Consider the following 24,274-nt stretch of genomic DNA (forward strand, 5'->3'; position numbering starts at 1 on the left):
TTATTATGATTTTAGTGACAAGCTGATACTGAATCTGATTTTGAACGGCTTTTCTTAAAACAACAATTAAGAACTAATCAACATCTACGATTAGGATAACAACAAAGAGATCCTCTTTGGTCAATCTATCTATTATCTTACAGATGGTTTTATCAGTAAATACATCAGGTAAACTATAACTGTGTTTAGCCATATAACATTTATTAAGGACTTGTCACTTGTGCCATTGTACTTTGTTGTATATAAATTATTCAATCACCTAATGGACGTTACAACCAAAGATCAGATTTAAATCAAGTGCATTTCGCAAAAACAATAAATTATTTAACCTACAGCTCTGAAGTGGGATCAGTAGCTGCCTTTACCAGATCACCTTCAAGGTGATCTTGCGGGACCTTTTCTCGCTGCTCCTCATTTCCAGCGATGGTGCCAGCCGCCTCATCCTCTTCTAAGTTCTCATCAACCGGGGATCCCGTAGTCAACTGAGCCACCTCCTCCTCCACCGGTGTTACTGTGGTGACGTCCTTGGCTGCCCCGCCTGCTTCCCAGTACTGCATCACCTGCAGAATCCTGGGCTGAATCGAACGCCTGGCACTGATAGCCCAGATCAAGTCCATATGGTTCCACTTGCGATACATATGGTTCTCCACCACATTGGGCAACAACTTAGCCAGCCGTTGAACATCCTCCACCGCAGATAGATAGTCATTACTGCCGTAGTAGAGGGCCACCGGAGCAGTGATCCTTTCAAGGCGGTAATCCGGTGGAGTGAGACGTCCGTAAAGCCGTTGGTTCTCCTTCGGATCGTAGTCGTACTGGCAGAAGCGATCTGAGTTCTGCAGTTGGATGTAGTGAAGAGGTTGTCTGATATTGCAGCCGCCGGGAATATGACCCATCACCACCGGGAACATGGTCTGTAAAAGTGGGTATTACATAGGAGTCACAGAGGGAGTAATGATCTAGTACCAACCATATTTTGTTCCTCCCGATTCTTTCCCACAATCTGCCAGTAGAACCGCATACAGGTCTTCAGCAAGGGGGCGGAGGAAATACACTGGTTAAGATACAGGGACGAGTGGGGAAATAGCTCAAAGTTTTCACCAAACATGTTGATGCCCATGCGAGCCATTCCCAGGAGTGGAGCCTTCATATGCTTCATAAAGGCCACAGGGGCCAAAGCGCTCATCAAATGGATCTTGGAGTTGTACTGGGGTCTACTCGAAGCCATCACAAAGAACGAGGTTGTTCCCTGGGAGTGGCCAAAGTAGCTCAGCTTTTGGTATCCTGTTTTTTCCAAAACCCCATCGATCATGGCCGGCAGATCGTACATCCCTATCTCGTGCCACGAGAAGCTCCAGTAAGCCTTGTCCGTATTCGGATTGAGTTTAACATGGCCTTTAGAGTAGCGATTACCCCTGACATTGCCCATCCAGACATCGTATCCGTTGGCGTACAGAAAGTAACCCAGGCCACTGTGAGGGCCCATCACAATCCAGGTGGAAGAGGTGTCCTCCAGGCCGTGAACCAACAGCACTGGCTTGGCCCCAGGTCGGGGAATGCGATGGAGGGTCAGGACATATTTATCTTCCGTGGTCACCTGATGGGTTTCCGCTGGATGCTTGTACTTCTCCAGCAGTTGTATCTATAGAGAGTTGAATCAGCGAGATCCCCATAAAATACATCCATAACTAACCGTGTTCAGTTGGGCGTCCTCGATCACACTCGCTGGAAAGGTATCCTCCACGAATCCACCCAAAACCGTAGAGCCATAGAGCGAATAAGCCCCGAGCACTGCGAGAAACCAGATCGCGTGTCGCATGGCGTTCGATCCGTGACTAAATCGAACTCAGTCCGAACTCACTGCCCACTAAAGCGCTGTAATTAGTACGGACTGTTGGTTTTTGTTTTTTTTTTTTTTGGCTTATCGTATAATCGAATCTTGGCCAGCTCATTTTCAGTTTTATGTGACAGAAAATGTTCAATAGCTCCATCAAATTGGAGAAATTAAAAATGTTTTCGAGCAATATGGTCAAAGTTCAGTGTGATCAGTGGCGTTAATTGCAGCGATCTGCATTCATTTAATAAGCTATAAGTTACTAAGTTTTTATGACAATAAATCAGCTGGAACGAATAGATCAGATACCTTAATTGGCTTTTAATAACTCTATCAAAACGTAGTTTTAAAAACTTCCATTAATTATAGGCTTTGCTAATCTCTTTCAGCTTAAAAGCGACAAAATAAGTTATTAAATTGTAATTTAAAATACCTAAATATGTTCTAGCAAAATTAGAAATATTTAAATACTAAAAAAACTATGTATATGGATAATATGGATGAATATGAATAATGTTAGTTTCTGAGCCCAGAAATAATATATTTAAACTTTAAGTCCTTACTAACAACACTATTGTGTCAACCGGCACTGTGCGTCCTATTTTCAAGGCCCTTGATTCGAGTGCATCTATATTGCCCACCACGGAGCAAATCAAAGCGCTTTCCTTTTAATCAGATTTGCCTCGCCACTTCGAAAAGCGTATGATCCTAGAAATGTTTGCCGGCTTAATTGGAAAATTTAATTTTTAATTCAGTTGTGGAGTGGACCGTGTCCACTTGGCAAACATTTGAATCGTCCCTTTCATTGCCTACGTCATCGCTTTCTTTTTTCGCAATTGATTGGCAAAAATTGATTTCGGCTTCTGCATAAAATATTTGCCGCTCCTTTATTTGCAGCAACTGCTGTCACGGCGACGACTGACAGGCTGACAAAGCGGCGTGGACGGAGCGGAATCCTTTCCAGCCCCGGGCCGTGTCCGGATTTTCGATTCGGATTCGGATTCTGAATCGGATCCGTCGCCGATGCCGGGATAGGCCTGATGTGAATGCGACGGTGCCGGCCAACGTTTCGACATTTGACAAATAACTTAATTCGGCGTTGTCACCACATGTTGGCCATGTCGACATGGGCGGCGGGTGGATCAGACGGATCGGGATGGAGCTGGGTGGAGGTGGCTGCCTTGGCAACTTGACATCTCATGGCATGCGGGTCCATGTGGGCGTGGTGGTTCGGGGGGCAGAGATGTGGGGATGTGGGCGCACAGTAGGAGGGGCTGTGGCTCTGCACAAGTCAGTTGGAAGGATGTTCAACTTGAAGCCTCGGTTTTGTGCTCGACTGGCTAGAGCTTCAATGGTCTAAGCCTCGGGGCTGCCTTTAAAATTAATTTACTGAACTTATCAATTGGGATATTCTTTCACTAGGAAAGTGTTACAAAAATGTACTATACAAAATGTGAAATGCAGGAAAATGAATAATTTTTCAGTTAGTTATACCTGTTACTGGTAGACTAAAAGGGTATACTGTATTCGGGGAAAGTATGTAACAGGTAGAAGGAAGAGTTTCCGACCCTAAGTATTTATTTACAAGGAAACTTTATAAAAGGAAAAATAAGATCGATAACATCGCCCTATATATACTATCCATATACTACGGAAGCATTTGTTGTTAGGCAAAAGCTTACTGTTGTCAAACAAATACATTTCAAAAAGCGCCACAAAAGTTAATAGACAGCCTCTTAAGTAATCATAATTCTCACCTTTTTATACCCCCTTTTTCCCTCTACGTAGTCATTTAGTCATGTAGCCAAACGAAAAATATATTTATTTCAAAACAGTTGAATGACATCAAATGATTACTTAATTTAGGCAAGCCCCCTTAAGGGATTTTGGAAATGTAATATAAATTTAGGTTATTATTCCCTAAATATAAGGGCAGGGCAACTGTTTTAGGTAGTACTCCTCATATTAGTTATGTTTTCAAATAATGTTCGACTTCCAGTGTTATCTGAATTTCGATATGATAACATAAAACACCTTTTTGTATTAATTTTGAGTTTTTGTGACTCAAGATACTTCCCCCAGAGTCTTTAAGCGCTGCCAAAAATCGTTGCCCTTTTAACCCACTTTTCCCAGCACCAAAATTTAGCTGTCAGCTGTGTTACCCAATTTCCTGGTCTCACCTTAAAAGGTGGTCCAGTCGAGGAGGCGGTTCCTTTTAGTCCCGACGCGTGCCACGACAATTAGCCATTGGCCTGCTTGCCAATGGATTTGTGTTATTACTGTGCCAACTGCCAATCACACGACAATCAACAGGCCGAAAGCGTGTTGCAACTTGCAGTCCACCGAAGTGCAGGCCAGGAAACCCGCTTGGCCAACAATGAAAACGAGACCAATCAATTGGCCTGGGAGCCCTTAGTGGGAGCTGTGCTGAGACAATGGGAGCACAGCTCTCAGCCTTAAATGCCTAGAGCAACTAGCCGGCTACACTGGAAAAGTAAATTAGAAAGAAGCATAAAAAATAAACTAAATCAATTAAACTGATTGATACATTTTTCGTTTTTTAAAAATTTTAAGCAAAGATAGGTGACAATCGAAATGTCCTTAATACTCTTTCTTGCTGTCTTTAAGGCATTATTGACACTTGCTTGGATTTAGAACCACTGACTGGATTTATTTTATAAGGTCCTGCTTAAATAAACATGACTAAATATATATTTTCCTAAGGTTGCCATGTGTTTTTAAAAAAGGCTAGTGATACTTAAAAAACTATTTAGATAATTTAGTTGAATTACAATGGTATAATATGTAACATTTGATTATATGGTTCCTTGTAAGTAGGATTTAAATACTTACCTTCAAAATGTTCTATTTATTTTTTTTTTATTCTCTGTTTGCGTTTATTAAAAGTAGAGCAAATCTGTTTAAGTGTTCGATGGCCGAAGCTCGTTAGTGGCAGCATCTGGCGTGGCTGAGATTATGATCAGCATTGTTCGCCTGTCGTGGGCTCACATTAGCTGCAGCAGTTGCTCAAATCCACCTCAGTCGCCCCATCGAGGAACCCCTTTATGTTGGCCACGCACGTGACTTTTAATCACGCGCGCATAAAATTTCATGCGAAATCTTTGTCTTGGCCGAAAGCAGCAACTGCTTCCGAGTTTTTGGCTTATTACGGCGCCAGAGAAATAAAAGTGCGTGAAGCCTAAGTGAAATAGTGGCCGGGGCGAAAAAAGGTCAGCCTCTGAAACTTTACGACTTTAGCGAAGTTTTTGGACCTGAGCCAGAACAGGACTATATTCCTTTGGCCAGTCAAAGGAACAACTTCCGCTTTAGCAGAGGTTAAAGTCAAGTGTGGGCCAGACAAGTTGGGTCGGGGTCGCCATATTGCACTCACTTCCAAAAGGCTTCTGAATGGAGCACAGAAAGAAAAAAGGATGAACTTGAATATTCTACATTTTAAAACCAATTAAGATAGCATTGAGATATAAAATAAAATATTTTTTGTTTTTTAAAGCATTCATTTTGGTAATCTTTAAATTTCAGGTACATTTTTTAACCAAAACAAGTCCCTTTAGAAATATAAATAAATGTTTTCTGTGCGTCCGACTTGACTCTGGGCCAATTACAACTCGTTTTTTAGCTGTCAGCCCCACTCAACTGCCCCTGGCCACGCCCACTCGCTCTAAAAGGGGATCCCGCCCCCGTTTTGTCTGCGTTTTGTAATTACTTTTGTGCACGTGCCACAGTACATGGATCTGGATCTGCCTTTAAAATGTGTTTCTGCAGTGCGACAAGTTCAGGGTCAGAGTCTGTGAATCTCTGCCAGTCTCAGCCATTCGCCAGAGCTTAATATTTAAGTTTTGCAAAATAGCCCTGCACTTGTGGGGCAAATCAGTATAAATTAATATTAAAATTAAATGGGATTTATGGTTTCCTCACCTAAGAATTACATCAGAAAGCAAGGACATCGATTGTGCTGCTTCCCTATGATGTGTTAATTTCTGACAATAAAAAATATGACGCTCTTTTTATTAATTACGTCATTATTTGCGTATTGTCATGGGCCCAGAAATATCTGGAGCCGGAGAGTCCTGTCGCCGGCCATCAACAAACTGAACGAGTGATAAAGGATTACAGATGACAGCGGCAATGTTCGCGGAATTGATTAATTTATGGAAATCGAGAAGACTTTCAGCGGCGAGGCAAGGATGATTTTCCACACTGGCCAACAAGTTTGGGGTCGAAAGCAAGCAGGGTCATTGGGGTTGTGAATATCTGTGAACTGTTTACGACCAGTTGAAGCGCTTTCCTGCAGCTTTGTGTCACTTTTCAGCTTTGCAAAAGATGCATCGCTATTTAATTTAATGTGATTCGTAATTTGCAGCCATAAATTAATTGAATTAAGCCCATTTAATGAAAACTTGTTTGTGCGACTAATTGTGCCCAAAGGAGAGGGCACGAATCGAGCTGATGTCACGATTGATTTGGTTTGATTTGTGTGCAAATCCAAAGGGAAAGGGACACAAAATGATTGAGTTTCCTTATCAAAAAAGGACGGAGAAATATTGTAATGAATGTAATTTGTTTACAATATATGCTTGTAAATGTTGTTGTTGTTGTACTCCCAAACCATAGATCAATTTTCTATGAAAAAAATCAAACTTCAATTTTTAGGCATGACGAATGTGAAACTAATGATTTACCCCCAAAATTGCATCTCAACAATCATTAACCTGTCACTTGCCAAAACAGAAGAAACATGCTTTACTACAAATCCCTTGAGCTAAAGCAAAGGCATTGCAATTTATTTCTTTGCATGACCATTATGGAATATTCTATAAATATAAAACATGGCCAACGGTTTGCCCTTTTCGTTATCAGTATCTGGCAAGGACTCCATGCTGCGAAGGCAGCACGGAAAATAAATGTAATGTGCTGTAGTCCTTTTCATTACGATAATGAAATATTTCAAGAGCAGTTTATGGGGATTACTTACTTAAATGTGCGAGGCGCATGCAAAAAGTGGATACCGTAGTCCGGACAACCGTGAAAACACGGCGTAAAATCCACTGAGTAAATGGGGCGGGGAAGGGGAAGGGGCAGGATAGGCAGCGAAAAAGGACATGCGTGCAAATATAATCGACGAGGCAAAAGCCGCAACTATAACACGAGCCGTAGCGTCGAGCACGCCAAGGAAGGGGCATAATTATGGCATTATCACACATCCACATGCAAGACCCCCCTCCACGCGGGCCCACCCATGGAAAACTAACGATAATCAATTGAGAAATGGCTATAATGAAGTGGCGCAACCAAAGGGTTCGGCACCACAGCGCTTAGCTCTACACTTAAATAATACCGAAGGAAAAGGAATCAGTCATTTTATGGGTACCTAATATACCCCGTAGCATTTCTAGGATTTTATCAATCATTTTTTTAGGAGCCAACGTTTATCGATTAAATTCTTCAATAGGTTCTACAATAATATTTATAGTTGATTATAAAATTTCAGATCAATATTATTATATTATAAGATGTTCGACTATAATGTAAAATTTACAGGGGAACTTAAATTAAGCTATAGCTACGTGGATTTCAGATCATATTCATGAACATTTATATAAAAAACTATTAAGGTACTTAGCTATCTAAATAATCTTGTGGTAAAGAAATTGATCTAAATAGACTTGATCCCAGTTTATTGGGGCTATTTAAAAAAATGCATTGTCTCTTTAGAAGTTCTTGTATCTTTCCTATGCCTTTTTTCCTCCAGTGTATTTTCCGCGTGGTAGTGAGTAGCCTGGCGGTAAGCACTTCATTTCGCCTAGAGTCCCTCTTGAAGCCCTCTCCCCACTTTGGTGCGAGGGGCGTGTCGTACAAAAACGCCTAGCCAGCAATCTACTGATAGCGTGTGTGCCCGCCAAACGCTCATTGACCAGCCCCTAACCCACAACCTCTATCCGTATAGCCCCTGTCCCCCGATTCCCGACAAATGTGCTAAGTATACGTTGGCCAGAGAGATAAACATGGCCAACACACACGCACGGTCCAAAGCCACCGACCACAGAGGCGTTTGGATGTGTGAGTGCGACTCATTCATGACAACGTCCATCATAATTCATTGGGTATTGAGCTGGGTCCTGTGGCTGGGTTCGGCCCCTTAACTGCATTGTAATGAAATTAGCATACACAAGACAAAGTTGCCAGTCGCGCATTCAGCGATAATTGAGTTTAGAATTAAAGATACACTTTGAAAACATGGAAAATACTAGGATTCTTAATAAATTTGGAAGTGTTCCTTCATTGTCTTAATATATACGATTGCCATAACAAAGCTTAAAATAATTTAGATTTTTTGAAAAACGTTTGTAACAGACCAGACTAACGCTTACACCTTGTTAGGATAAAAAACGTTCCTTTTTTCATAAAAATAGTGAAACTATAGAAATTGGTTCTCTGTACAGCGGAGGTATTTAAAAAGGGCAGGGCATTGAAATGCAAATGCAGTCAGTCAGTCGGACTGATGGACAAAGAGACTGACAGGAAGCGGGTCGCAGCTTCGTGGGCTCAGCTGGGTTAATTTCAGCCCAGGTTAACCCATGATGACACCGCCACCGAAACAAAGACACGCCTCGGGCAGCAGGAACCAGGAACCTGGATCCAGAAGCCGTAAGCCAGGAGAGGGAGCCGCACAAATGGCAACCTATTTTCCAAAGCCGCTGCCGCATCTAATTTATGCCAAGAGCAATCGCAACTGCCAATGCCGCCTTATAAACGAGGTGAACTTTTCGCTCTGCCCAGAAGTTCAGAGGGCAATAAACTGCGCGGCTTGTTTATTGTTTAGTGGGTCCAACAAATAATCCCACGGAAGTTTGAGCCTGAAAGAGCTTAAAGCAGTGGTTGGTTTTATGTAGAACTATTTAAGGAACAGTTTAAAAGGGTAATAACAATTCAAGCAGTTTGTCTTTAAAATTTATTGGAGTTCCTTGGTTATATGTTAGATTATAAATTTAATAATAATTTAGTTATAGTTTAGAACAAAAATTATATTAATCTTAAAATATATAACGTTCACTCAGAGAAAAAATCAAGTATTTCGTGTTTGTATTCGCAAAGCTCGAAAAATCACAGTCTCGAGAGAATAGTACAGCTTTTAACGAGATTTTTAAGACAGCAAGTACTCGATTTTTAGAACCTTTCGGTCTACAATCAGGTATGAATAATTCTTAAATCTAGTTATATTTGTACTAAAAACAAATACGATTAATTAATATGCTAGTAAGTGTAAGAGAAATAAGTATGGGAAACTTAAAATGAATTAAACGAAATATATCTAAATTACATTAATATAATAAGTTTACTTACGACTTGCCGCTCACGGGCATAAAAATTGTGTATTTTATGCGCCTTATAAGCCGAGCACTTTCAGAATAAACAGTTGGGAATTTTTAGAGTTGACAGATATTAAAACCCACGAAATGCTCAATGTAAGACTTTTTTCAGTACGAACGGTTTAAAATGGTAAGCTTGAAATCGTTTTTAAATCAGGACTGTTTGCACCTGATTTAAGCACGGAGTTTTTCCTTGACTTTATGTATGTGGTTATTGTATCATCCAAGATTTAGTTTTTTTACTTACAATTTTCCGTTTTTGCAGGCATTATCTGATTCCTTTTCAATTGCGCTCTTTTTTCAGATTCCTCGCCCTTTTTCCTCTCCAAAATCAACATTCAAAACGTTCTGCCGACTGTTTTGGACAAAGCGTTTGTTAGGACAATCCCTCCATTCCAGCCAAAGGACTCCACCGTTCGGGAATACAAAACCTCCTGGCAAGTGTCACTTAAAGGCATATCGTTTGTTTTTTCTTCCCCGAATTCTTTTTAGCGAAACTGCAATTCGAGAAATGCAGCCAACTTTTTTCTGCCAGTACCAAAACACTTTTCTTTCGTTCATTTCGGCCCTCAGTCCTCCCCGCGCTTTCAATTTGTGTGTACATAAATTTCGAAATGGACTTCTCGTGTTGGGGCCCCCGACAGCAACAGAAAAGAAATGTTTAAAAAAATGCGAGCAAAAAGCGGAGAAAAATAAATAAAAATTGGGTGGACCGGCGTGGGGAAAGCCCGAAAGAAATGGCGTGCGGAAACAAGTGGCCATGACTGCAGGAACAACAACAACGACAGCTGGAGATAGTGTTCCACGAGAGAACTGCATAAATAACGCAACAAAGACCCTGGACAAACGCCAATCGAAAGTTGCGTTCTGGGTGTATGAAAAATTTACGAGGCTTGGTTCCAAAATGCCCGCCAAGAAATTTAGAAGTACGTAAATTGTGCCAAGGAATTTGAATATATTTAAAAGCGCTACAATTTCGACAATGTGGGCTAAATTCCTAGCATTCAACTCGATTGTAGGTATAACTTAAAGCGTTGACCAAAGGGGCGAAGCTTTTCCTTTGATTGTGTGGCGATTTCCTTGGCCAATGGAGCATGAAATTACAGAGGGAAGTGGCAATCGAAGGGGCTGTACTTGTGTGAACATGGAAATGCTCACATAACCATGCAACACACGACACTGGGAACTTAAGATTGCTTTCTAGCAATTTTTTGACATATGTAGTGAATTTCAAAACTTATTTTTTATCAAATGTCTATCCTCAAATGTTTTTTTCAGTTTCCTACACTTTTTGTTGAACAGTAATATAAATTGTTATAAGAGAATCCGAGAAGTATAATTATTATCAGGGGTGCCTCTCAAATCAGTCGGTTTTTTAAATCACTTTTAAATGTAATTGTATGTGTCTAAAAGTATGCAACAATATATTTTAAGAAGGACAATGAATTAAGACATAGAGACGACTACTCTTAATCATGTGTATGTATTCATGCTTTGATATATTACTTTAAAGTAATGGTGTAACAGTAAGGTTTATGCTTTTCTACCGAATATTTTTGCAAGTGCACTAAAGTTCAAATGTTAAAATCTTCATACCACTTAAGACTGCTTCGAGTTCCGCTTGAGTGGAAAAGGGTCCGGTTCAGAATTGACCTTAGCTCGGGAGCAACTGAGGCAGGCGGGAGTCACACCAATTGCGATTGACTGGGAAACCGGAAAGTGTCCATCAGGCGTGACTCGCGAGGTGGGGAGCACTGGGAATCCGAACGGAATGCCATAAAATCTAATAAAATAAAGAGCAATCATATCAAGGCAATGCGCGACTGACGTCGATTTCCACAGCTGAATCACTAATTGAAAATGCTCGTGACGGAATCCGATAGCCAACGGCATCCAAATTCAGGCCATAAAGGGTGAAATCGCTCGTTAGCCCTCCACACGACCGTTAAGTGTCTGGGCACAACCTGATTCCCGGGCACAACATATGCTTATATGGCCTGGCTGTGGGCTCCAGTGTCATCATTACCATGACTAGGATTACGATTACTGTCATCGTCATGTCATCACAAACACACGGAGACTTAGCGAGCGTCTTTATGGGTTTTGGCGCTGAAATGATAAGGAAAGTTTTTGCAGAACATTTCCCGGACGGGGCTTATGTCCATGCTGGAAACATATGGCATATTGCCAGGCGAAACATTTAATGGTCTGCAAAATGGCCGGGGCCGGGACATTAAAAGTTGCTTAACCTTCATTAGGCGCCCGATTCGGAGTCGGACTGACAGCGAGATGAAATTTAATATGTGTCAGGTCCTGTCGGGGGGCTTAATGCCCCATTTGTGCAGGGGCTCAGTGCATCCAAATGATATGCCTGGAAAAAATAAAACAAATCTCCGCCAGTTGGCGTGGAGCTTTAATCACGGAAAAGGGCCGAAAGGGGTGCGGCTTTAAGGGGGGGCGCAAGGACACTAGGCAGTCAAACTCAATTTTGCAGCTTGTTTCACGGTACAACGACCACGCCCTCCGCCCCCAGCCCATCAGAGGCGCTAATGCGGCGACATGGCATTATCCTTTTTCCTTTCGCGACTTCTTTCCCGACTTTTCCGACTTTTCCGACCGCGGCTGCACTCTCCTTGGGTATTTTGATAATCAAATTTGCGCAAACAAGCGAGTGGCGTGAATTTGCCAACGCCACCGGAACAAGGACGAAACAAGGAACAGGGATAATAACGGTTGCGCTTCGTGCACTCTTGCAATTAGATTGGCCAAACTTCAGGAACTCTTCCTTACCCAGTGTGCTTTAAGTTCCTTTAGCTACTTTCAATATTTTTTGAGTATTTATGGACTAAAGCCTTTACAAATAATTATAATTATTAAAGAGAACTAACCAACTAAATTTACTTAGCTTAAGAAGCAGAAGTCACATACAATTTATTTTTCCATGTTAAAGAAAAAATTATTGTAAGGCAAAAAAGGTTTTGGGTTGTTAGTCTTCTAACAAAATACTTTCTGATTCCGTAGTGTCTAGTCTCTTTGGATGTTAAGATCAGGTGAAGTCCTATGTACAAAATTTGTTTGAAAAGTATGCCCCACAAAGAAATTTAGAAGCTACACCACTGGTTCAGGAATTTAACCCCCGAAACGCAATCAAGGATCAGCCACTGTACATGAGGTATGGAAAAAGTGCATCATCAAACTTGTATTTCTTAATACACTTTGTTTCTGCTCGTTATGAAAGAACAAAATATAATAGACTTCGTTTTGGTAAAAATATCCATAACCTTTTAATTTCATGGTGTTTTATCTGCAAACCTATAAAATGGTGTGGTTCGCTCTTTTATTTAAAGTCGGTTTATCACCAAAATGCGGATTGGTTTCTATTACGTGTTTTTTGTGCTATTGGTGATTGGTAGAGTGGTGCAATCCCTCACCCACTATCCGGTTGAAAGTTTATTGGATATTCAGAGCGCCGTCAATAATTCAAAAACTATTTCTCTTAAAGATTCTATAACGGAGGCGGTTAAAAAAATGTCCCCAGAGGAAATACGTCAAATTATAGAAGATGAAGCCTTAGGGGCCCCAGGAGGAAAAACGCAGGCTCAATTATTAGAAGAAGCTTACACACAGATTGCATCGCAAGCAAATGAGGTGGCAAATCTCCAAGCGCGTTTGCAAGCGTTACTTAAATCACAGACTCAAGCAAAGGCTCAAGAACAGGCTCAATCACAGACTAAATCCCAAGCTCAATCACAAACCCAATCACAAACTCAAACGCAAACTCAAGCAGAAACTCAATCACAATCTCAATTACAAAGGCAAGCTCGAACGCAACATGAAGTGCTAGCTCAACTAGAGCTAGCTAAAGCACAAGCTCTATCGCAAGAGATAGCGCTAACTAAGCTTGAATCACAATTACTGGCTCAAGCTTTATCACTGACTAATTCAGGAGCAGGGTCACAGGCTCAGTCACAAGCTCAATCACAATCAGAAACTCAATCACAGGCCCAGTCACAGACTCAGTCACAAGCTCAACCACAGGCCGAGTTACAGGCTCCAACACAAGAGCAGGTTCAATCAAGCGAACAATTCCAACAAATAGAGGAAGCTCGAGTGCAGATTGAAAATGAACTGACAGAGCTGGGTGAGGCACAAAATCTAATTATGGAACAACTTAAATACCAAACAGGTGGAGAAGAGCAATTATCGGATCAATCAGCACTACCACAAGCGATTGCTATTGGGCCTCGAACATGTAATCGATGCCAGGAAACGCATAACTTTTCACAAAAGGACATCCAAATTGATTCCAAGTTGCAGACAGTAAGTAAACCCACTGATAGACTGCAGTAGCTATAACCAAAGTTTCCATTGTTCGATAGGATGCCTTGATCCAGAAGTATGGCTACCCATCAGAGACCCACTACGCAAACACAGAGGATAGATACAAAGTATGTTTGCATCGAATTCCCCGGCCCGGAGCCACGCCCATCATGTTGGTCCACGGCCTAATGGCCAGCTCAGCTTCTTGGGTGCAATTCGGTCCATCTTCTGGCCTGGCCTACATTCTCTACCGGAAGGGCTTCGACGTCTGGATGCTCAATACCAGGGGCAACGTATACTCGCAGGAGCGTGGGTGGGGTCGCGAGAGCGATCAGGCTTACTGGGACTTTTCCTTTCACCAGATCGGCCTCTACGACATACCCGCTGCCATCGATCTCATTCTCGGGCAGACCAACCAGCCTAACATTCAGTACATTGGTCACTCGCAGGGCTCCACTGTTTTCTTTGCGATGTGCAGCTTAAGACCCGAATACGCCGCCAAGGTGAAGCTCATGCAGTCCCTGTCCCCAACAGTCTTCTTGAAAGGACTCCGCAGCCCAGTACTTAAGTTTATGGGCATTTTTAAGGGTGGCTTTACGGTGAGTACACACAATATTATAACATAATGATCAATTTGATATTCCCAAATTATAAAGTATCATGGTTCTCTCCTTGCAAATTTGAATATGAGTAAGTACAAGACAGCAATATTCAATGCTCTCGGAAATAGAAAAAGGGGGAAAAAAGCTCGATGGCGGTCATATCAAAGTTATATGCCGGTATCTAGATAGAATATTTATTTAATTTAATTTAAATTATCAACACATCTCATAAATTTTTTAATTTGCATGTGATTTTAATAATAAAAGTAATAATAATAGATTTATTCCTTTCGTTTCATAACAGATGCTGTTGAATCTTATCGGCGGCTACAAGATCTCTCTGAAGAACAAGCTCATCGATCGGTTCCGTCAGCACATCTGTCCAGCCTCCGTACTCACCAGTCGCATCTGCGCCATCTTTGATTTCGTGGTCTGCGGCTTCAACTGGCAGAGTTTCAATCGGGTGGGGAATTGAAATATGTTTATTATAGATTCATTGAGGTAATAGAATTAATCTTTTTCTAGACTCTCAGCCCCATTGTGGAAGGCCACGCCTCGCAAGGTAGCTCCGCCAAGCAGCTCTATCACTTGGCCCAGATGCAGGGCAAAAATGTTTTCCAATACTATGACTATGGGCTTCTCAGGAATCGGGTGCACTATCAATCCTTTCGACCTCCCAGCTACAATCTTTCGCTTGTGACCAGCAAAGTGGCGCTCCACCACGGCGGAGGCGACTGGTTGGGATCCGAATCCGATGTGACCATGCTCCAGCACAGTTTGCCCAACTGCATCGAAAAGAGGAAGGTGGGAGTCGAGGGCTTTTCACACTTCGACTTTACCATCTCTCAGGACGTTCGACCTCTGGTCTATGATCGCGTCATTGATCTTTGTGGTACATACCGATAGATGTTGAAACAATAACTTACTACGGAAATAATAGAAATGCTGTTGGCTGTTTGGCTTTGTCACATCCTAAAACAATAAAAGATTTATTTGTTTCAATAATAAATTTACATTATCAGGCGTGCACCGGTTTTACTTTACTTTTGAGTTTTCAGAAAAACTTTTCGTTTTCGTTTTTACGTGCTCTGGGTTTCGGAAAGATTTTGTTTTAGAAAAATTGGTTGTTCCGTAAACCGAAGCAGGCATTGCCAGTAATTGGCCTGCATAAGTGCCCCGACTATTAAATACTCCTTACTTAGCTAAAGGGAGTGTGAGGGAGATGGAGACATGCAAGGAGCAAAGCGGCTGTTTCCGAGATTTCATCTAGCGGCGGTTACAATTTTTAAACAAAAAATTAAAAAGAACAAATGTATATAACGGAATGAATAAAACGAAAAAGATTGACACTTATTTTTAAGAGGACACAAAGCAGGACAAAAGGGTTTATTTCTCAAAACTTTAATTTATGTTAATATTTGGAAGATTTTTATATAAATAAATAATATAAATAAACAAATATTTTCTATTAAATAGTTGTCCGATACTTACACACTGGACTACATGGAATATAATGAAGACTTTGAGGAAAGTTGCATCCCTATAGCTTTACAACAGAAAGACCATGGCTAGATCGACTCGTCTAGTGATGCTGATCAAGAATATGACTGAAATTATAATACCCTCTACAAGCGTATCCAAATAATAGACGTGTCCTGAAAAAGCTAGTTGTGGCAGTCATGCGTAAGATCGTCTCGGCTAGTGATCCCGATCAAAAATAGGGACGGAAACGCTTTCATTTACCTGTTACATACTTTCCGACGAATTAAATATACCCTTTAATCTGCGTGTAAATTTTATAGTTTTAGTATAAGTATTAAACTTTCCGATCGGTCTGTGTAAAAAAGGATTTCAAATACTAACTCAGCTCTATTTCCGGAATGAATCCCAGGGTATGCGCAGGGTATAATGATTTTAGTCAGAACTTTGCAGTGCACTAAAGGAGATGTCTCCGATCCCATAAAGTGTATATATTCATAATCAACATTACTTTACGAGTCGATCTAGCCATGTCCATCTGTCCGTCGGCCCGTTTCTACCCAAACCAGTCTCTCAGTTTGAAAGCTATAGGGATGAAACCTTCCCAAAAGTCTTGGTTTTGTTACAGGTAGTATATAATTAGGAACGAGCCGGATCGGACAACTATATCCTATAGCTCCCACAGGAATGATCAAAAATATATATTAACAAAAAAGTAAAAACGTTTTAACTTCGGTGTCTTCTGACATATTAACTTCTGCTCTTGGGAAATTCATTCTTTTAATATTCCAGAACTTCCAATAAAATTTAAAACAAATCGGACGATTTTGTCATAAAGTTGCCATAGAAACGATGGGATAATTCATGGTAAAATAATACATACGGCGTTATATTATGTTTTTGGTTAACTTAAACGGTATTACATTAAAATGGAAACTTCTGCAAATAGTTTTAAGTTTTCTAAAAATCGGAAAGCTCTGTACATACAAAGCTCCCACGGGTCCCTTACTTTCTTGTTAATTTTGTACTGCTTCTACATGCTGTCAGTACTCGGCATCTTAACCGTAATACATAAACATACACATTAAATACGATGAAAAATATATTTACAGTCCGTTTCCAAGATATAACATCAGAATAGCAGAGTTTTTTAAGAGTTATACAAGGCTGTTTAGTGTGCTTGTACACTTTGTTGAATTCTTATTGAGTGATGCAACACAGGAATGTTAAGCAGTTTATCTGCGGATGGAAATTCTACTTCAAGCATGGTTATTTTAATTTCAAGGTTCTTTAACATCAAACCTATAAAAGGGGTCTGCTCGATTCGCCCTCTAAAGTGAGCTTAGCACCGGGATGACTATAGTTCTTAATCTCGCGATATGTGTCTTCCTTTTACTTGGTACTGTCGTACCCAGCAAGTGTGAGATGCAAAATCCAGATATAGACCTTCTGGTTCAACTGCATACTGGTACGGATGAACAGTCGCAGTCGCAGATTCAGGTAAAAACTATAATGCAAAAAGTTTCACTTCAACTGGACGCGCAATATTATCTGATAATTTAATATTAGAATATTCGAACTGACGGACCACATCTAGAAAGCTCTGCACAGTCACAATCGCAGTTGCAGGTAAAAACTATAATGCAAAAAGTTATATTTAATCTGGAGGCTCAATATTATCGAATAATTTAATATTAGAACATTGAAACTGGCGGTCCACATCTGGAAAGCACTGCACAGTCACAATCGCAATTGCAGGTAAAAACTATGATGCTAAAAGTTTTATTTAATCTGGAGGCTCAATATTATCCGGTAATTTAATATTAGAACATTGAAACTGGCGGTCCACATCTGGAAAGCTCTACACAGTCGCAATCGCAGTTGCAGGTAAATACTATAATGCAAAAAAGTATTATTTCAACTGGAGGCTCAATATAATCTGATAATTTAATATTAGAACATTGGAACTGGCGGTCCACATATAGAAAGCTCTGCACAGTCGCAATCGCAGTTGCAGGTAAAAACTATAATGCAAAAAGTTATATTAAATCTGGAGGCTCAATATTATCTAATAATTTAATATTAGAACATTGAAACTGGCGGTCCACATCTGGAAAGCTCTGCACAGTCACAATTGCAATCGCAGGTAAAAACTATGATGCTAAAAGTTTTTTTTAATCTGGAAGCTCAATATTATCTTATAATTTTATATTAGAATATTGGAACTGGCGGTCCACGTGTAGAAAGCTTTGCACAGTCGCAATCGCAGTTGCAGGTAAAAACTTTAATGAAAAAGATTAATTTTAACTAAAAACGTAATATTTTTTGATAATTTAATTAGAGCATTGAAACTGACGGTCCACATCTAGAAAGCTCTGCACAGTCGCAATCGCAGTTGCAGGTAAAAACTATAATGCAAAAAAGTATTATTTCAACTGGAGGCTCAATATTATCTGATAATTTAATATTAGAACATTGGAACTGGCGGTCCACATATAGAAAGAGCTGCACAGTCGCAATCGCAATTGCAGGTAAAAACTTTAATGAAAAAAAAATAACTTTTACTAAAAGCTTAATATTATATGATAATTTAATATTAGAACATTGGAACTGACGGGTCACATCTAGAAAGCTCTCCACAGTCACAATCGAAATTTCAGGTAAAAACTATATTGCAAAAATGTTATATTATATTATATTGATAATTTTATATTAGAACATTGGGACTGGCGGTCCACATCTGGAAAGCTCTGCACAGTCACAATCGCAGTTGCAGGTAAAAACTATAAAGCAAAAAAGTATTATTTTAACTAGAGGCTCAATATTGTCTGATAATTTAATATTAGAATATTGGAACTGGCAGTCCACTTCCAGAAAGCTCTGCACAGTCACAGTCCCAGTTGCAGGTAAAAACTATAATTGAAAAATGTCTTACTTAATCTGGAGGCTCAATATTATTTGATAATTTAATATCAGAACATTGGAACTGACGGTCCACATCTGGAAAGCTCTGCACAGTCACAATTGCAGTTGCAGGTAATAACTATAATGCAAAAAAGTATTGTTTCAACTACAGGCTCAATATTATCTGATAATTTAATGTTAGAAAAATGAAACTGACGCTCCACATCTAGAAAGCTCTGCACAGTCGCAATCACAGTTGCAGGTAAAAACTATAATGCAAATGGGCTCAATATTATCTGAACAATATACATTTCATATTAGGACATTGAAAGTGGCGGTGCCAATCTGGAAAGCTCTGCAAGGCAGATGCAATCGCAGTCGCAATCTCAGTCACAATCGCAGTCACCTATTGGGGCTCTAACTAATCTCCAAGAGCCAAATATTCGACCTCTGGTCCGGCAACCAAAGTTTCAACAGGACATAACACAAGAGATAGTACATGCAATTCCACAGGAGTCAAATCCTCAATTCAACATCATTGATTCTAAGCCAAACAAAAATCTACCCATCAACATTACCAACCAATTAATTAATTCGATTCAGTCGCAGTTACAGTCACAGATCAATTTACTAAAACAGTCCCTTCTACAGCAATCCGTTGTTGATCAAACTTCAAAGGACTCTAGCTCAACTAAGTATGTGATTGTTCCCTCCATGTACGAGATAAGAAGGCTGAATTCAGATCCCCAATATTTGATAATTCCTCGTTGGCTAAGAAGAAGACGCCGTAGAGCGTTAGTGATTTTTCCCAGAGCAGGCGGATTAGAGCAAACCAATGTAAAAACTTCACCTCAGTTAAATTTAAATCAATCAAATTCTGAACAGTTGCTTCTTGATGGTTCGCTAATACCACAATCCAAGTATTATATTTTAACTCCTTTTGAACCGAAAAAATATAACTCTAGTGTTGATATAATTGATCGAAACGATTTAAAGTCTGCATACTTGACTTACTTTCAAAAACAGACGGCCAATAGAATTGCTGAATTGGAAAGAAAGTTACAAGAACTAAAGACCAAAAACCTTATAAGCCTTATAAGTTCGGCGCCGGATACCCTGCCTCAGCCGACTCAGGGCAACGAACAGTCGTCAGATTTACTGACTAAACTAAATTCCCAGCTACAGTCCCAACGACAGTCTCTCTTACGGTCCCAGTTAAAGTCATTAAGATCTTTGCCCCAGAGACAGTCACAGTTACAGTCCCAATCGCAGTTATCAGGATCACTTTCCCAAACACAGTCCCAGTTGAATTCACTGTCCCGAATACAGTCACAGCTAGACTCACTTTCATCACGATCACTGTCCCAGAGACAGTCACAGTTACAGTCCCTATCGTTGTCACCAGGATCACTCTTCCAAGCACAGTCCCAGTTGAATTCACATTCTTCTGGACTACTGTCCCAAATACAGTCACAGTTAAACTCACATCCATCAGGATCCCTGTCCCAGAGACAGTCACAGTTGCAGTCCCTATCGCTGTCACCAGGATCACTTTCCCAAGCACAGTCCCAGTTGAATTCACATTCTTCTGGACTACTGTCCCAAATTCAGTCGCAGTTAAACTCACATTCATCAGGATCACTGTCCCAAAGACTGTCGCAGAAACAGTCCCTATCGCTGTCACGAGGATCACTTTCCCAAAGACAGTCCCAAGTGAACTCACAGTCTTCTGGACCACGGTCCCACGCACAGTCAGAGCTAAACTCACATTCACCAGGATCACTGTCCCAGAGACAGTCCCAGTTGAATTCACATTCTTCTGGACTACTGTCCCAAATACAGTCACAGTTAAACTCACTTTCATCACGATCACTGTCCCACAGACAGTCACAGTTTCAGTCCCTATCGCTGTCACCAGGATCACTTTCCCAAGCACAGTCCCAGTTGAATTCACATTCTTCTGGACTACTGTCCCAAATGCAGTCACAGTTAAACTCACATCCATCAGGATCCCTGTCCCAGAGACAGTCACAGTTGCAGTCCCTATCGCTGTCACCAGGATCACTTTCCCATGCACAGACCCAGTTGAATTCACTTTCTTCTGGACTACTGTCCCAAATTCAGTCACAGTTAAACTCACATTCATCAGGATCACTGTCCCAAAGACTGTCGCAGAAACAGTCCCTATCGCTGTCCCGAGGATCACTTTCCCAAAGACAGTCCCAAGTGAACTCACAGTCTTCTGGACCACTGTACCAAGCACAGTTACACTTAAACTCACATTCACCAGGATCACTGTCCCAGAGACAGTCCCAGTTGAATTCACATTCTTTTGGACTACTGTCCCAAATACAGTCACCGTTAAACTCACATCCATCAGGATCCCTGTCCCAGAGACAGTCACAGTTACAGTCTCTATCGCTATCACCAGGATCACCTTCAAAAACACAGTCCCAGTTGAATTCACATTCTTCTGGACTACTGTCCCAAATACAGTCACAGTTAAACTCACATCCATCAGGATCCCTGTCCCAGAGACAGTCACAGTTGCAGTCCCTATCGCTGTCACCAGGATCACTTTCCCATGCACAGACCCAGTTGAATTCACTTTCTTCTGGACTACTGTCCCAAATTCAGTCACAGTTAAACTCACTTTCATCACGATCACTGTCCCACAGACAGTCACAGTTTCAGTCCCTATCGCTGTCACCAGGATCACTTTCCCAAGCACAGTCCCAGTTGAATTCACATTCTTCTGGACTACTGTCCCAAATGCAGTCACAGTTAAACTCACATCCATCAGGATCCCTGTCCCAGAGACAGTCACAGTTGCAGTCCCTATCGCTGTCACCAGGATCACTTTCCCATGCACAGACCCAGTTGAATTCACTTTCTTCTGGACTACTGTCCCAAATTCAGTCACAGTTAAACTCACATTCATCAGGATCACTGTCCCAAAGACTGTCGCAGAAACAGTCCCTATCGCTGTCCCGAGGATCACTTTCCCAAAGACAGTCCCAAGTGAACTCACAGTCTTCTGGACCACTGTCCCAAGCACAGTCACAGTTAAACTCCCATTCACCAGGATCACTGTCCCAGAGACAGTCCCAGTTAAATTCACATTCTTCTGGATTACTGTCCCAAATACAGTCACAGTTAAACTCACATCCATCAGGATCCCTGTCCCAGAGACAGTCACAGTTACAGTCCCTATCGCTGTCACGAGGATCACTTTTCCAAAGACAGTCCCAAGTGAACTCACAGTCTTCTGGACCACTATCCCAAATTCAGTCACAGTATAGCTCACATTCATCAGGATCACTGTCCCAGAGACAGTCGCAGAAACAGTCCCTATCGCTGTTATCAGGATCACTTTCCCAAACACAGCCTCAGTTGAATTCACATTCTTCTGGACTACTGTCCAAAATGCAGTCGCACTTAAACTCGCAGTTATCAGACTCACTGTCCCAAATACAGTCACAGTTACAGACCCAATCGCAATCACATTTGAGAGCACAGAACCCTGCAGTTTCATTCATTCCATATGGCTCCCTGCTACCGCGACGTTCCCCTTTACCAGTCTTTCCGCCTAAACCAAAAGCAATTTTGCAAACAGATCTATTAAAAAATGCTAAAATCAGCGTGGTTACTTCTGAGTACAAATTCTACAGCCCACCGAAATACCACTCCCAGACGGACATCTTGGATGACTCCAAACTGACAACGGTCAGTAATTATTTTCCGTCCAATTCTTAGATGACTCATATACCTTTTAAAGCATAGGTGCACCTGATTGAAAAGTACGGCTATCCATCGGAGACCCACTTTGCGAACTCTGACGATGGGTACAAGCTCTGTGTGCATCGTATTCCCCGTCCTGGAGCTAAGCCTGTCCTACTGGTTCACGGTCTGATGTCCAGTTCCGCCTCGTGGGTGGAATTGGGACCCAAGAACGGACTGGCGTACATCCTGTACCGAAAGGGCTACGATGTCTGGATGCTGAATACCAGAGGCAACAAATACTCTAGGGAGCAAACTGGTCCCCGCAAGAAACCACGGAAGTACTGGAACTTTTCCTTCCATGAAATCGGCAAATATGATGTACCAGCTACAATTGATCTTATACTCAAGCGCACCAACGAGCCGATGCTCCAATACATTGGGCACTCACAGGGCTCCACCGTATTCTTTGTGATGTGCAGTGAAAAGCCAAAGTATGCCAATAAGGTGCAGCTCATGCAGGCCCTTTCCCCAACGGTTTACCTGCAGGAGAACCGTAGTCCTGTGCTTAAGTTCATCAGCATGTTCAAAGGAAAGTATTCGGTAAGTAGAATTTATCGCAAAGTATTTTATAACAGGGGTTGCGCTTTGTCGAGCTTTGATAACCCCGTCCAAGCTGCCGGAAAGTATGCTTTGAAAAATATAAATGGCATTGCATACTTTTAAGCAGTGTTTGTAGAGATTTCAGTGTGAACTCTGTAATTCTGTATAAAATATTTATTTATCCTATCTTCTGATTGTCTTTGTAGATGCTGTTGAACCTTCTAGGGGGCTATGAGATCTCGGCGAAAACGAAGCTCATAGAGCAGTTCCGCCAGCACATTTGCTCCACCTCGGAACTGGCCAGTCAAATCTGCGCCATCTTCGACTTTGTGCTCTGCGGATTCGACTGGAAGAGCTTTAATAAGGTGGGACTAGAGGTTCTTTACTGCGAGGTCTACAGAGCTGCGTTATCTTTCAGACGCTAACCCCCATTGTGGCGGCCCACGCCTCCCAAGGAGCCTCTGCCAAGCAGATCTACCACTACGCACAGCTGCAGGGTGACCAGAACTTCCAGCATTTCGATCACGGACCGGTCCTGAATCGGGTTCGATACGAGTCCAGCGCTCCACCAGCCTACAATCTCTCGCAGACGACCACCAAGGTGGTGATCCACCATGGCGAAGGAGACTGGCTGGGATCCGACTCGGATGTGAACCGGCTGCAGCAGAGCCTGCCCAATCTCGTCGAGAGCCGGAAGGTGAACTACGATGGCTTCTCCCACTTTGACTTTACGCTATCGAAGGATGTCCGTCCGCTGGTCTACAGTCACGTTCTTCGCCACTTGTCAGTTCAGCTGCCAGGATAGGCAAGTTGCCGGAATTAGTCTCCTGAAAAGGGACTGAAATCTGCAAACGGATAAAAAATGTAAAGTTTCAGTAAAGCGAAAATGTAAACGTTTTTGGGGACCTAGGTGATTATAAAATGGCTGAAAAAATAAGGAGATACATTTTTCCAACCATAACCGAAATAGTAATAAAAATCTTCCACATTTTTACCACAGGTAATAAAGGTTCCTCTGGGGATATCGCCATCAATTTACTTCCTCTGGGCCTTTTCCATTGGCATCACTCACCGTAGGAAAAGAAATCAATGCTTACGAGCAGCGACGGAAATTTGCATATTCCTGGCCCCAAGCGCTTCCATAAATATCACATCCTGAACGCATATTTACACGCCGCGAGGCCAAGTTTTCAAATTAAGTTTGCAATCGAAATGAGGCGAAAGAAAGCCAGGACCAAGCTTTAAATTGCTCACGTGTGTGACACATTTCTTTCGGCAGAGTCACGACAATGGCGAAAAGCGGAAGCGGAAACGCGAAATGTGAAAAATACGCAGAGCAAACAAAAGAGGGCTGAGGGGGTGCGACATCGGGGGTGGTGGAACGTGTCGCTTAACAGTCCCACGTACGCAGCCCTCGAGGCACA

The 24,274-nt window shown here is 41.6% G+C and overlaps 3 protein-coding genes and 1 long non-coding RNA gene across 5 annotated transcripts; 3 read left to right on the forward strand and 1 right to left on the reverse strand.

Annotated features, from left to right (window-relative positions):
* Positions 1 to 235: 235 nt before the first annotated feature.
* LOC108009638 (lipase 1) lies at positions 236 to 10,970 on the reverse strand. 2 transcript variants are annotated; one of them, XM_070998306.1, is made up of 4 exons: positions 10,819 to 10,970; positions 1,694 to 1,875; positions 971 to 1,642; positions 236 to 914 (listed from the first exon to the last, which is right to left on the reverse strand). In XM_070998306.1, exons 2-4 carry the CDS (start codon positions 1,817 to 1,819, stop codon positions 330 to 332), a joined length of 1,383 nt encoding a protein of 460 aa, XP_070854407.1. In that variant the 5' UTR covers positions 1,820 to 1,875; positions 10,819 to 10,970; the 3' UTR covers positions 236 to 329. The 2 variants fall into 2 exon arrangements, with proteins under 2 accessions (XP_070854407.1, XP_016929627.3); XM_017074138.4 differs by lacking the exon at positions 10,819 to 10,970 and having other exon boundaries at positions 1,694 to 1,922.
* A 1,610-nt stretch (positions 10,971 to 12,580) lies between these two features.
* Positions 12,581 to 15,187, forward strand: LOC108021565 (lipase 1). The gene is made up of 4 exons (XM_017090340.4): positions 12,581 to 13,542; positions 13,602 to 14,141; positions 14,449 to 14,607; positions 14,670 to 15,187. The coding sequence occupies exons 1-4, from the start codon at positions 12,586 to 12,588 to the stop codon at positions 15,048 to 15,050; spliced, it is 2,037 nt and encodes a 678-aa protein (XP_016945829.3). The 5' UTR covers positions 12,581 to 12,585; the 3' UTR covers positions 15,051 to 15,187.
* A 1,788-nt stretch (positions 15,188 to 16,975) lies between these two features.
* Positions 16,976 to 23,751, forward strand: LOC108021564 (uro-adherence factor A). Its single transcript, XM_070997784.1, has 9 exons — positions 16,976 to 17,123; positions 17,193 to 17,252; positions 17,581 to 17,640; positions 17,965 to 18,024; positions 18,095 to 18,154; positions 19,554 to 22,253; positions 22,311 to 22,850; positions 23,057 to 23,215; positions 23,269 to 23,751. Exons 1-9 carry the CDS (start codon positions 16,977 to 16,979, stop codon positions 23,653 to 23,655), a joined length of 4,173 nt encoding a protein of 1,390 aa, XP_070853885.1. The 5' UTR covers position 16,976; the 3' UTR covers positions 23,656 to 23,751.
* On the forward strand, positions 18,338 to 19,007 carry LOC136117001 (uncharacterized). Its single transcript, XR_011605192.1, has 3 exons — positions 18,338 to 18,399; positions 18,470 to 18,659; positions 18,849 to 19,007. It is a non-coding gene; the product is annotated as an uncharacterized lncRNA (long non-coding RNA).
* Positions 23,752 to 24,274: the final 523 nt, after the last annotated feature.

Source organism: Drosophila suzukii, chromosome 2L (genome assembly GCF_043229965.1).
Source record: "Drosophila suzukii chromosome 2L, CBGP_Dsuzu_IsoJpt1.0, whole genome shotgun sequence".
NCBI classification, from domain to species: domain Eukaryota; kingdom Metazoa; phylum Arthropoda; class Insecta; order Diptera; family Drosophilidae; genus Drosophila; species Drosophila suzukii.